This window comes from Pundamilia nyererei, unplaced genomic scaffold (assembly GCF_000239375.1).
Source record: "Pundamilia nyererei isolate P.nyererei 1_Seehausen unplaced genomic scaffold, PunNye1.0 scaffold00092, whole genome shotgun sequence".
Lineage (NCBI taxonomy): Eukaryota > Metazoa > Chordata > Actinopteri > Cichliformes > Cichlidae > Pundamilia > Pundamilia nyererei.
In genome coordinates this window covers 2,055,212-2,068,226 of record NW_005187493.1, presented here as the reverse complement: position 1 = coordinate 2,068,226, position 13,015 = coordinate 2,055,212, and the positions used below count along the sequence as shown (strand labels likewise).

At 38.6% G+C, this 13,015-nt stretch overlaps 3 protein-coding genes across 4 annotated transcripts; 1 reads left to right on the top strand and 2 right to left on the bottom strand.

The window, feature by feature from the left end:
- Positions 1-427: 427 nt before the first annotated feature.
- atf1 (activating transcription factor 1) lies at positions 428-5,410 on the top strand. Of its 2 annotated transcripts, none has more exons than XM_013912549.1 (7): positions 428-642; positions 2,384-2,506; positions 2,607-2,704; positions 2,796-2,929; positions 3,168-3,350; positions 4,097-4,250; positions 4,542-5,394. In XM_013912549.1, exons 2-7 carry the CDS (start codon positions 2,384-2,386, stop codon positions 4,684-4,686), a joined length of 837 nt encoding a protein of 278 aa, XP_013768003.1. In that variant the 5' UTR covers positions 428-642; the 3' UTR covers positions 4,687-5,394. The 2 variants fall into 2 exon arrangements, with proteins under 2 accessions (XP_013768003.1, XP_005739672.1); XM_005739615.2 differs by lacking the exon at positions 428-642 and adding an exon at positions 1,428-1,541 and having other exon boundaries at positions 4,542-5,410.
- A 233-nt stretch (positions 5,411-5,643) lies between these two features.
- On the bottom strand, positions 5,644-7,553 carry LOC102204425 (methyltransferase-like protein 7A). The gene is made up of 2 exons (XM_005739614.2): positions 6,935-7,553; positions 5,644-5,935 (listed from the first exon to the last, which is right to left on the bottom strand). Exons 1-2 carry the CDS (start codon positions 7,430-7,432, stop codon positions 5,699-5,701), a joined length of 735 nt encoding a protein of 244 aa, XP_005739671.1. The 5' UTR covers positions 7,433-7,553; the 3' UTR covers positions 5,644-5,698.
- Positions 7,554-7,626: 73 nt separating this feature from the next.
- On the bottom strand, positions 7,627-11,255 carry tmt1a.1 (thiol methyltransferase 1A, tandem duplicate 1). The gene is made up of 2 exons (XM_005739613.1): positions 10,681-11,255; positions 7,627-8,316 (listed from the first exon to the last, which is right to left on the bottom strand). The coding sequence occupies exons 1-2, from the start codon at positions 11,173-11,175 to the stop codon at positions 8,083-8,085; spliced, it is 729 nt and encodes a 242-aa protein (XP_005739670.1). The 5' UTR covers positions 11,176-11,255; the 3' UTR covers positions 7,627-8,082.
- Positions 11,256-13,015: the final 1,760 nt, after the last annotated feature.

Sequence of the window (13,015 nt, the reverse complement as noted above, 5' to 3'; positions counted from 1 at the left end):
TCATAGATAGTTGAGTTTGTTGTCTCATTAAAAGCAAGAAAAAAATTGGCCTTTTGTGTGCAAATTTTTGATTTGAGAATGCGTAGAACGTGGCAAGAACCTGCACTACATGGATAATATAAAATGCATAATCAGCAACAACTAGAGAAGAATCTGAGAAAATGTTGTCAACTATATTAACCATTAACCTGAAGACAAAAACAAATGAGAAGATGTGTCAGGAGGCTGTCCACAGATAGAGCATTTCACACCTGTCATTCTTTGATCCGTTTAAATGAACCTTCTTCAAGTCAACATCTCAGAAAATGTTGCAGCTCGAATAGTCAGAATTGTCTTTATTCCCTGAAAACATAATGAAGTAAACTTTTCATTTCTCTGTGTTTACTAGTTGTTCAAACTCTTCTCACCAATCACAAAGCCTAAAGAAACTGTTACGTAATGCGTCTTTGCTTTAGCAGCACCGCCCATTTCCTTTGGGAAAAAAGTGGTCAGCGATTTTTTTTAGCTGACATCTATATGTTTTTAGCCTTTTAGCCTTCGGTGCTAAGTACTTTTAGGATTACTTTTTTTGATCAAAGGTCTATACCCGAATCGCAGGAAGTCCACGCTGTGAGCGAGAGCAGCTTCTCTGCATTTGAAAAGGTAAATTTCAGCTGCCTGAGCGGCAATTTTGTGCTCGTGTGGCTGTCTGCTCGGCTGTGGCGGTAATGGCGGCTGCTACTTCGTCAACTCCTCGCCGTTTTACGAAAAGGGAAGGTGTAGTTAGCTTAATGGCTCCCCGTATCGCTGACGTCTGTTGACGCGGTAACTTGCGTGCCAGTGACAGAGTTGCACATATTTGCTCATTCAGACAAAAGCTTGTCCATCCTTTGAATCGGAGGAGAGAAACTTGCCTCGGATGTTGCTATGAAATCGATTTATAAGATTTAAACTGCTCAACATCCGTTTTACTGTACGTTAGCTACCGTTAACTAGCAAGTGTAACCTTAGTGATCTAGATCATTCTAGCAGTGAGGAGCTTTTATTTCACCCGAAAACGTTTGCTTGGGATGGAAGTTGCACATTGTAAAATTAGCAATAAATGAATAAAGAAAAAAAAGTTGAAACTGTTGACTGTCGGGCCTAGGCATGTTTCGTAACTCCTTTGCAACGTTAGTTGCATTTGGGCTAGCGCGACCTAACCAAAGAGGAAGTTGTTTTTTTTAGTTGGCTGTAATTCATGTTTTTTAAACTGCAGAATAATTAAATAAACTGTGATTTGACCGCTCATATATTCTTCACAGTGATTGTATTAATGGTGTTAAGTAGTAGAGGAAAAGAAGCAGAGAAGGCCACAGCGGATTGGTTACAACATGTCACAGGCGTACCACCCCGCCACAGAAAGTTGTTGTTAACACTAGCGCCACTATGAAACGGTATTGACTTATTTCTTCCCAGTTACTATGGAAGAAGTACAGCAGGCCAGCAATGGCATTGAGTCACATACTGCAACCATTCCCACTACCATCACAACCTCTCAGTTCTCACAGATAGGCCACCAGGTAACTAATAAATTCAAAATGCATTAAGAAGTATCACTGCTATACTACAGCTGCTCTCGCACTGCTGATAATACAAGGCCACTTATGAATGCCAGGCTGAAAGCGCATATCTGACCTTTTGTTACAGCTTCATGTTTAGGTTCATTCATGAAGTTTTTTCTTTTCAACTCTTGCTGTCATACACCTTAAATTTGTTTACTTAAAATGGATTAAAGAAAAATTGAAACGAAAAAACCAAATACATTCTAGGTTGTAGTGTAGTAAGTCTGCTTGACTTAATCTTGCTGCTTATTTCATAAAGCTGTTTCAATTCATATCTGTAGTACTATTAAGGTCACAATATCTATGAACTATCCACTTAAAGTACATGGTGTCCAAATGAGGATAAATGAAGACTTACATGTGACAAAAAGCAACTATGTGGAATCATATTGTTATCAGCTTGTCAGGTTTATAAATAATAGTTTTAAAGAGAATTTTTCTTAAGATATCCTTTTATAGTTTGTTATTTTTAGTCATACTAATTGGATATTGCCCTTGCTACTGAATGTCTTTTAAAAAAGGGAGGGGAAAAGCTTTTGTGAACAATTAAAGACGAATTTACCTCTACTAAAACTACACCGGCGTGCCACAGGAAGCTTCGTGGCTAAATATGGCAAAAATAAAAAGTATGTTGTGTGTAAATTTGAGTGAAAATTTCCTTATATCCTTATTAATATTTCTGTTGTTCTCAAAAGTTCGGAGCACACTTGTGTGTATGTGTACACACACACTGACACCAAGCTACTATGTCAAACATACAGTTTTTTGACATTTAGAACTTTTCTGTGTTTTTTTTCCAGATGTCACTGGGTGGTTCTCCTGTAGCTGTTGTGCAGCTGCCTGGTGGTCAGTTTCAGGTTCAGGGTGTGATCCAGTCTGCACAGTCATCAGTCATTCAGTCCCCTCAGGGGCAAAATACACATGTAAGACCGGCTGCTTTTCTCAGCTCTGTATTTATTTTATTTTCAAATGGACCTTTTGCTTAAATTGTTTTTATATCATAATTGACCACCTACTTTCAAGGCCCTGGGTACAGACAGTGAAGACTCACAGGATTCATCAGACAGTGGAGCAGCAACTCAAAAAACCAGAGAAATACTGGCGAGGCGGCCTTCATATCGGTAAGGAAAACAAACAAACAAAAAGAAACTGAAAACCCAGTTCTTGTTTAATAAACAACAATTCAGGAACTGTCATTTTTTCACATTATAGAAAAATCCTGAATGACCTTTCAGCAGAGGAAATGGCACACATTGAGGGAAAGGACAGCAGTCCCACATCCACAGGAGTTACGGGTGTTACAGTACCAACCACACCAATCTACCAGACCAGCAGCGGCCAGTACAGTAAGAGCTTTTCCCTTCGGTTATACTTGAAAGGAGAACCTACAAAATTAAGAATTGCAAAATTAAGAATTGCCTTGAAATGTAAAATATATATATATATATATGGAAAAGAGCTCTATATACATGGAGCGCTATACTGAAAGTTAGAATTTTTGTAGTACTTGAGCTACTCACAAAAAATGTAACTTTTACTTTTGCTTTACCAGCTTCTAATACTCTTTGTGTAATTTTTTTCTAGTTACCATAGCTGCAAATGGCACAATCCAGCTGGCATCTCCAGGGTCCGAAGGCATTCAGGGACTTCAGGCTGTCACCATGGCCAACTCTGGTGGAGCCCAGTCAAGCACCACCATCCTTCAGTATGCCCAGACACCCGATGGACAGCAGATACTGGTGCCTAGCAATCAGGTTGTTGTACAAGGTGAGTCAATAAAATTTGCCAGAGTTTTCAAGCAGTTTTTTCCTGATTACTTTTTTGTGAGCTTAAATGTGTTCAGCTAAATTATGCTCTCTTATAACATGTTCCGGTCAGATGACGGTGCCTTATCAAGGGGCTCTGACTACAAGAACAATGTAGGATTGGCAATCAAAAAAGTAAATCCAGTCACAAGTCTTCCTGGAGCTTACTCCAACATCCTGTAGTACATACCACGGACCAGTAGAATATGGAAAAACACACATACTACACTAAATACTTACCTACCATGCAGCGTATTGTGTAGTGGCCTTGTGTCTGAAAATCTTTACATTCTTAGATTTTATCTGCTCAGTGGTATGTGTGTAGTAACTTGCCAAATACAGCTTGTAAGGTTCTTTATAAGTACCATCTTACTTCCAACAAGATGTCTTTTTATTTTTCAGTCTAATTATTGTTTATTTGGAAAAACAAACCCAAACTGCTAGTTGAGTCACATAGGTTTGAAATCTTTTGAAATAAGAGGGGTAGAAAAAAGGCCAACAAACCCGAGCAGTAATAATTCAAATTTCAGGTGAACACAAGAATTCCTCGTGTGTGCCAAGTGAAGTAACATATGTCTTGTTGGACTATACCACTGTACATAGTTCTGGTCAACTGAGAAGTAATTACTGATCAAGCATCTTAACTCATGCCTGCATGCAAAACTCTTGTTTTTCCAGTTGTAATTCTTTGACTATTGTTCCACACAGGTGCAGGAGGAGAAGTGCAGACGTACCAGATCCGCACAGCACCCACATCCACTTCCTTGCCTCAGACTGTAGTTATGACGTCTCCTGTGGGACTGTCCCAGACTAAAACTGATGATCCAACAATGAAAAGAGAAATTAGGCTCGCAAAAAACAGGTAAATCCACAGTGTATTTGTGAGTAAAACAAGGTCTCATATTCCGCCTGGATGGGGAAGCTTTAACAAGTTGTATGAAAAAGCTATAAGTTTACAAAATCATCAACTGATTTGGACCCGAAAAAACAATCTATAGGTGTGAAAATGCCCCAGGTGCTTTTACTTTGTGTACATTCATTTTATGGTTATAGTTATAGTTGGGGAGGTAGGGATTGGACAAAATCCTCTATCACCGTATCAATAAGTTTATAGTGCACATTGTGAAACACTTTTTTTTCCCCCTGTTTTCAGAGAGGCAGCCCGTGAATGTCGACGGAAGAAAAAGGAATATGTTAAATGCCTGGAAAACCGCGTAGCTGTTCTCGAGAACCAAAACAAGACTCTGATTGAAGAACTCAAAACATTAAAAGATCTTTATTGTGTTAAAACAGGTTAACCTGTGTGAATAATGTTCATGGATTGGGACGTAGTGTGACAGTGGTGCACCTCAGCCATTTGGACGTGATGGGGTTTCTGGGAACACTTCATTTCAGGCTGAGATTCTACAGGGTTTTGTTTTTTGTTTTGTTTTTTTACTCTGTTTGATATATAAAAAAAAAAGTGACTTATAGCAGTGACATTTACTCGGGAAAAAAATACAAATTGGCCATTTTTCCACCTGCTGTTTTTAAAAAATGCTAATGCTATAACATTTATAGTTGTGTACATTTTTAATAATGGGAGATGTGAAATTGTGAGCTTTAATGTTGAGTCTCAGTTTCTAAATGTATCCCTTTCCTTTTTTTCTTGTTTTTTTTTTTTTTACTTTGCTGTTGGATTTTTTTTTTCTTAAACAACATCTGCAGAAATTTGACTATATAATTACTACACAGACATATTTTGTTTATTTTATGAACCAGCATTTCCCCTCATTTCCCTATACGGAGATGTTACAATTGTCATTCCTTATATTTGTGCAATGCAATATAAAAGGTAAGAGAGAAAGGAAACAAACAAAATTAAGTGTGGTTTGTTTGGGTGTTTTATGGCCGTTCCTTAGACAATCAGGGAAAAAAAGCACAGTGTCCAGGTAATATTTATTATATACATCATGGGAGGGAAGGGAAAGGAGAACAAAACAGTAAATGAAATGTTGCTGATTGTGTAAATAAATATATTTTCACTCAATTTATGTAGTGTGGCTAATGTATTGCAATAAAAATGTAAGCAGATCTGTTATAATTACAGGGATGAATGAAAATAATTTCAGGTTTTTTTCAGAATTTTAAACTTGTGTGCACTCAGATGGGCTGCCTTTCAAAATAAACCTCCAGCCTGAACTTGGACCTCAACTAGTAGTTTGAAATTCATATGTGAACTCTGGACAGGCCATTACAAGTGTTGCTTTAGGATGTATGTCACTGTATAACCTGAATGTTTTAATATAAACTCCACAGTCCACCATGCCGTCATTTAATACAATATCCCATGATGTGTGGCCTGATCATCAAACTGACATCTGGAGCATCAATGTGTCTTAAGTTAAGCTCAGAAAAACCAGCTACCTCTATATCTTTCCATGTTGCTCTGGTAATCATGCATCCATCCCCGAGAAAGCACCAGAGAGGCTCAAACACATACTGCAAAAAGTATGTCCAGGATGAAGAATCTGAGACAACATGTTCCAAAAAGTAGAAAGCGCCACCCTGAAACACAGTCAGCAAAAAAGATTACATTGTGTTCATGTGTGGTTGTGTAATGCTGGTTATACATACACTGGGGCTGACTTTCTGGCTGATACTGGTTCAAACTAGATGAAGTGTGACAAAGAAGGGGTGTGGCGATTCCAGTATAACCATTGGACTCCTCCATTGGAGTCATACATCTATCAGATATTTTAGGATTTGCTAACAGTAAAAAATATTCTTGACAAGCATAAAGGGAAAAAGAAGTCTACTTTAAAAGTGCGGTCTTTTGCATATTTTAACTTAAAATATTTAACAGAGTTGTTCAAATGCCATGCAAGACGTGTGAGGTTCACCTTCAGTGGGTCAACCACAGATGATGCAAAATCTGCATAAGTAGATACTTCACAGAGAAACCAGTCTAATACTTTGTAGAATGGCTTCATTTCATTTCATCACTTGAGATGCCACTGACTATACTACATGTTGAGTACTTCTGGAAGAAGGGCTTCTAGAGCTACAGATATTTACCCAGTCTCTAGCCCTAGCTTTTCATATTGGCGGAAGTTGGGGCCAAATACTTTTTAAGCAGCCGGTGATATATTTTAACCAGATTCATTGCATAAGATGATTTCTGGGTTAAAATTACCCCAACCCGTTGTGGCAAATGGCTGTTCCTCCCTGAGCCTGGTTTTGCCAGAGGTTTCCTCCTGTTAAAAGGGAGTTTTTCCTTCTCACTGTTGCCAAGTGCCTGGGGCTCATCTGATGTAAAGCATGTTGAGAGTAGGTTGTTGTTCTGATGTAACGCGATGTAAATAAGACTCAGTTAAATTGGATATGTTGTCCACTGCTCTACAAGAAGCCGGGATATGGTGGTAATAACACACCGAGTGTGTTTAATGCCACATAATGAATTTACTAGCAGTCCTCATGTAACCGACTACAATGCCATTCATGCGCGTTAGCAGCAAATAAAATAAATCCTACTGAGCCTGAAGGCAGCACCGAGACGTTACTTACTGTTCTGAGAACGCGCCGGGCCTCCTGCAGGACCTGCTGCACATTGCTGACAGAGCACAGGACTAAGGTGCAGACAACAACGTCCGCAGAGCCGTCCCGTACTCCCCGCATGTCCTCCCCGGAGACGCACATAAACTTGTCGTAAGTCAGATGCTGGTTTGCGTCCATGCTCATCCGCAGGTACTTCTCGAAGTGCGGGTTGGGGTCAGTGCAGATCACCGTGCAGCCGTGAGGGTAAAACTTGAAGTTAGCTCCGCTGCCGCACCCGATCTCCAGCAGGCGGAGGGTGCCATCGGTATCTGCAAATTTGGCCATGTTTCGGAAAAGCTCCCTCTTGACTCTGTGCATTTTGTCGTTGTATGAAAATGTCACATTGTAGGCGAGCAAGGGAAAAAGGCGTTTGTACATGCCACGCAGCCCTATGACCTGCATTGCGTGCAAGGGCAGACTCAAGGCTGAACAAAGCAGTCTGCATAATTTCATTAGACAAACCTTCATTTCTCACCGAGCTTACCTGAAACTTTGCTGTGGCACCTGAAGATGAACGACTTAAGAAGCTCAAAAGATTATAATCTTTAACACGTGACCAACGCCTCTCATTGACACCAGGAGGTGCTGGAAATGCAGTGCAGCCTACATGAGAGTGAAAGCAACACCAAGTTCCTCCAATCTTTGAAAGAAAACAAACTCAGTGGGATAAAGACTTTTAATTGCTGCTGTTTTGACACAGTTACCTAAATAACAGCAAAAAATATAAATTTTATCTGATTTTAATCACAAAAGGTACAAATCAATCCCCATAGCTCACAAACACTAAGACAAATTTTTTTCCCGGCAAGCAATTTGGGAATGAGGAATGGAGGACGAAACACCACAATGTATTTGTCACTTTAGCTGGATTCAAAATTAGAGTTGTGTGCTGTCTATGTAAGGTTGTCTTTTTAGTGTTCATCTTTTTTGTACAACACTAATGGCTCACTCTAATAAAAAAATAGTATTAAGGTGACTGGTGGTTTCTATTACTGGTGGTCACATGATAGAAGAGGAAAAAGGCAGTTAATGCTCAGCGTATTCAGAAGCTGGTTGTGTGTGTCTGTGTGTTTTGGAAGGGGGTGGGGGGGCTCCCTAAAAAGACAATCAGACTGAATTTATTTGACAGCATAGCCCGAGATGTGAGGTTTTATTATGAAGAAGAGTGGCGCTTCAATGTGTCTTAGTTTGAGATCAGAGAATCCGGCTTCCTCCACATATTTCCATGTTTCCCGGATGATCCGACATCCGTCACCGCAGTAGTACCACAAAGGCTGGAGAACGTGCTGAAAGAAGTACGTCCAAGTCGAGGTGTCACCAGCTACGTGCTCTAAGAAGAAGAAGGCTCCACCCTGCACGATAAAGATTTAACATGTAAACTATAAAGTGTGTCAATATTGGGTAATGAGTGGTAAATTAATAGTTTAACTGGCAAACACGTAGGCGCTCATTTCGTCTTAAGATCTACTACAGAACACACAAATTGATAAACAGAAAAAATACATCCCCAACAAAAAAAACACAACCAACCAAAACAGTGGTGAGCTTTTGTATCTGTGGCCAGCCTACCAAAATCACTCGAAGAAAACATCAATGTCTCATCCAGGAGGAAAGAAAAACAAAACAAAACAGAACATCATCTAAAGACTGAGAAATTTGTTTACTGAAAAAGATCCCTAAGAATGTGCAGCCATCAATTTATGTCCTAAATCTCAAGGTTATTTGGATTATGCAGCAGGACGATAATCCGAAACACTAGCAAGTCCACCTCTGAATGGCTCAAAAAAAAGCAATGACGGTTTTGGCGTGGCCTAGCCAAAGTCTAGAGTGAAATAAGTTTGAGATCCTTTGACATAGCCATAAACAGCCATTCATGCTCAAAAACCCTTCAGTGTAGCTGAATTAAAACACAAGAGTTGCCTAGAATTCCTCCACAGACATGTGAAAGACTGATTCCAGTTATCACAAACACTTGATAACAGTTCTTGTTGTCAAGGGTGGAAAAACCAGTTACCAGGTTTAGGGAGTGATTACTTTTTCCATATAGGGCCAGGTAGGTTTGGATAACTTTTTAACCCTTAATGAATGAAATCATCATTTAAAAACTGCATTTTGCATTTACTTGGATGACCTTTGCCCAGTATTACATTTTTGATGAATTGTTCAATGATTTCAAACATGTAAGTGTGAGAAATATGCAAAAACATAAGGATTCAGGCAGGGCAAATACTTTTTCACAGCACCGTACTTACAAGCATTAAACTTATTTTTCCTGTTCAAAAAATTATTAATACAAGCACGAAGTGAAATTTACAGCCTACATTGGACACACAATGCTTTGTAGTAATGTGAAAAATATGGCTGCCAGTATTACCCTTGTGAAATGTTTATGCAGGATTTTAACAATAAGGAGTTTTAGCCTACCATTCAAGAACTTCTAACCAGTGTTGTTTTATATGTTGTAGCATGTCTCAATGGGATGTGAAAGTTTTTAACCTCCTACAAGTGCCACAAGTGCCTAAATTAACAATACTAGCAACTACCAAAATCACTGGTTTAATCTTTCTGTAATGGTTAATCCACTAGTACAAACTCTTTACCGGTAATCAAAATGTTCTTTTCAATGCTAAATGCAATTATTGTTCTAATCCAGGAACTCTTCAAATTTACTGTGTTAAAATAAATAAATACATAGATAAAATGGTCAACAACATCAATTTGTTTTTTAATAAGATGCCAAAATACAGTTATTTACTGTTAAAGTAAAGAACTTTTGTAAAATACATGTAAAAGTCACTTTGCCAGTATTTAAACTGTGTGTAAATGACTTGTTGGCCTGTCAAACATATCTCTAATTAATTACTCCAAGTCATTCTCAGCCTGAAACAACATTCCTGTCATGAGATCAAAGGTGCAATCAGTTTTTGGCATTCGTTTCTTGCAACATGCAGGAAATCGCTTTTTATGTTAAACAGAATACCTCACTGCATCTGACACATCCATGGAATTTGGGCGTCTTCCTCTTGATCAAGGAAAATTGCTTTTCACACATATCCAATAAATTAAAAATGTAATGTATAAAACAATATTCTTAAGAAATATACGATCTAATAATTTAATTAATATTGCTTTAAATTAATATGGAATCCCATAAAACAGACCTAAATGCCTTAAACTGGAGACAGATTAAAAAGGTGCATGGTACAAAGTGCTATTACTGTCCATCTAGTGACTTAGTGCCTATTGGACTGGTATTGGAAACTAAGAACTGATTTCAGTATTGCTGTTGGATATAACAGGTGGTCTCTAATAAATTTAAGTAATGTTTATGTTGTACAATCAAACAGAAAATGATGATAAACTTTTTAAAGCGTGAACACTGCAGTTGTTTTCTTGATGACTCTTCAACTTTTACTGATTGATGCAGAACCACAGCTGGAAGGCAGTAAAATCCACCAAGAGAAGGTGGCAGTACCCGCTTATCACGATCACGTGTCCTAAAGCTCACAATCGTTAAAGCGATAGAGAACACTTCGACAATTATAACTTTCATGAAAATATATTGACTCTAGACAACGACAGACTCTTAGGATATGAAGCGTCTTCTTCTCCCCCAAGAGAAGCAGCACAAATAATAACATAAACAGCATGGCTGCCAATCAGTGTTTAATATGGACTCGATTCAGTCTGAAGTAATTGCTGCAAAGCCCACTCACTGGTCGCAGTATGCGGTGTGCCTCTCGCAGGGTTTGGCTCACATCGTCCACAGAGCAGAGCACCAGGGTACAGACTACAACATCTATCGAGTCGTCCTCCACTGCCCTCAGGTCCTCCCCCGACGCCACCACAAATCTCTCATATCTCAGGTGATCGTTCTTGGCCATAGTTTCTGTCAGATATTTCTCAAAGTGCGGGTTGGGGTCGGTACAGATCAATCTGCTACCAGGCGGATAAAACTCAAAATTTGCACCTGTGCCGCAGCCAATCTCCAAAATTGTGAGCTGCCCGCCAGCCTTCTTGAACTCTGGCAAAACGCAAAACAAATCCTTCTTTTTATCGTGCATCTTCTTATTGTACGATTTCGCCATCCGATTTATACAAATTGGGAAAATACGCTTGTATATTCCGGACAGGCCGACGGCGTGAATCAGGTGAAGCGGAATGCATAATATATTTACTACAGAGCTCAGAAATCTCATTACAGAAGTCATTTTTGTGGAGCACGACTGTCGTGCAGCTAAGCCGCGTAAACAGCAGCGAATGATCGCGAGATAGGAGGTCAGACGGGAAGTGTGTCACGCTTTTCTAAATAAAAGTCTACATAAAAAAAGCTATCAGGTTACAAACAGTAGCTGCAAGCATGCAGGAAACAGTCATCAGAACCCAGCCCTAATACTGATATGAATCTAAGGCGGGCACTAATAAAATTATGATAAATATATATATCTGTAGGTGGCGGTAGTGCTGAAGTTAACCTGCTCATATTTCAATTTTACTGCATATCAGTACAGTGTAATTCACTGGTAACAGGCCAGTCTCAGACAATATATCAGACTACTGATATATCAGTGAAACTTTAATGGACATGGGCATATCCATTATGGTGGAATCATGTTTTTGACCACCCATCCTTTATCACGTTTTTATAAGATCATTTTTTTCCTCCATCGACTTCTCAAAAATTGTCGAGTCATGTCAAAAAAAAGAAAGAAAAAGAGTTTATCCCGTTTTCAATTGTCTGTGAAGGTTCTCGCTCATCCAGGTCATTGCAGTCTTTCACCCCTCATCTAAGATGCTTCTTCAGTTAAATTCTGATGTTTTACTATGAAAACTGACCAGGTTATAAAATACAATCTCAGGTGAATGAACAGCACATGATGGACTACACTGGGTCATTATTTATTTTAGTAACTTCATAGGCAAGAGTCTCTGAAGATGAGGAACAGAATAACAAACACCAAAATACATTTGTCACTTTAGCTGGATACAAAATCAGTATTATACACCATTTGTGTCTTTTTAGTGTTTATCTTTTCTTTTTACAACACTAAAGGATCACTCTAAGTTGACCGGCACTTTTTATCTCTGCTGGTCACATGACAAAGGAGAGGAAAGTGAGTTAAAGTTCAATGTATTCTGAGCGGCGCCTCAATGTGTCTTAGTTTGAGATCAGAGACATTGGCTTCCTTCACATAATTCTATGTTTCCCGGCTGATCTCACATCCATCACCAAAGTAGAACAACACAGACTTGAGAATGTGCTGAAAGAAATACGTCCAAGTCGAGGTGTCACCAGCCACGTGCTCTAAGAAGAAGAGGGCTCCACCCTGCACGACAAAGATTTAACATGTAAATTACAAATTATAATAACTAACAAAGTTTTATGGACCCACATGCAGGAGCAAAATATTTACAGCCTCCAATGCTGATAAATAAAAAAAATAACAGTTCAAAAGCAAAGTGCAGCACCAGGAAACAAACATCTAGAAATACAGGAAATGCAAGAATACACAACTAAGAGAGACAACATGACAAAGCAAAATTAGGTCCCTCTCTCTCTGAAAACAGGACAAAGGTATATAACCTAACATGAGACACAGAGTAACCATTACCAAAAGCTAACTAACAAATACAGAGTTAGACACACATATAAATGCAGAACCTTTATACTGAAAGAAACATAGGGGAAGGCTGCAAAACAAGCAAGAAAACAATTACTATAAAAGCTATTAATAATCACAATAAACGCAAATTCTACTAGTTAGTAAAACCAGTTCCAAATCAATTATTTTTCTCTCTGGTAAAATCCATATTTTATAACAATCTTTTTTTTTTTAACCATTTAGTACTAAACTACATTTACTACGTAACTTGCAACACAATTACTATGAAGGTTGACATGAAATTGAACTGCATATATTAAATGAAAAACTTAATTTAAATGGCGAGCAGAACTGTATATTGTCTAATCCACTATGTTCACAAAGAGGGAAGATTCAATTGATGTCAAAAGTTAAAAGAAAAAAAAACTTCTGGTGGACTGCTCCAAGA

Coding starts and splice junctions, on each gene's coding strand:
- atf1 (XM_005739615.2), top strand. CDS start 1,443: ATGGAAGAAGTACAGCAGGCCAGCAATGGCATTGAGTCACATACTGCA. Junction 2,705..2,795: donor GCGAGGCGGCCTTCATATCG/GTAAGGAAAACA, acceptor TTCACATTATAG/AAAAATCCTGAATGACCTTT. Junction 3,351..4,096: donor CAATCAGGTTGTTGTACAAG/GTGAGTCAATAA, acceptor TGTTCCACACAG/GTGCAGGAGGAGAAGTGCAG.
- tmt1a.1 (XM_005739613.1), bottom strand. CDS start 11,175: ATGACTTCTGTAATGAGATTTCTGAGCTCTGTAGTAAATATATTATGC. Junction 8,317..10,680: donor CACACCGCATACTGCGACCA/GTGAGTGGGCTT, acceptor TTTATCGTGCAG/GGTGGAGCCTTCTTCTTCTT.
- LOC102204425 (XM_005739614.2), bottom strand. CDS start 7,432: ATGAAGGTTTGTCTAATGAAATTATGCAGACTGCTTTGTTCAGCCTTG. Junction 5,936..6,934: donor CCCGGCGCGTTCTCAGAACA/GTAAGTAACGTC, acceptor ACTGTGTTTCAG/GGTGGCGCTTTCTACTTTTT.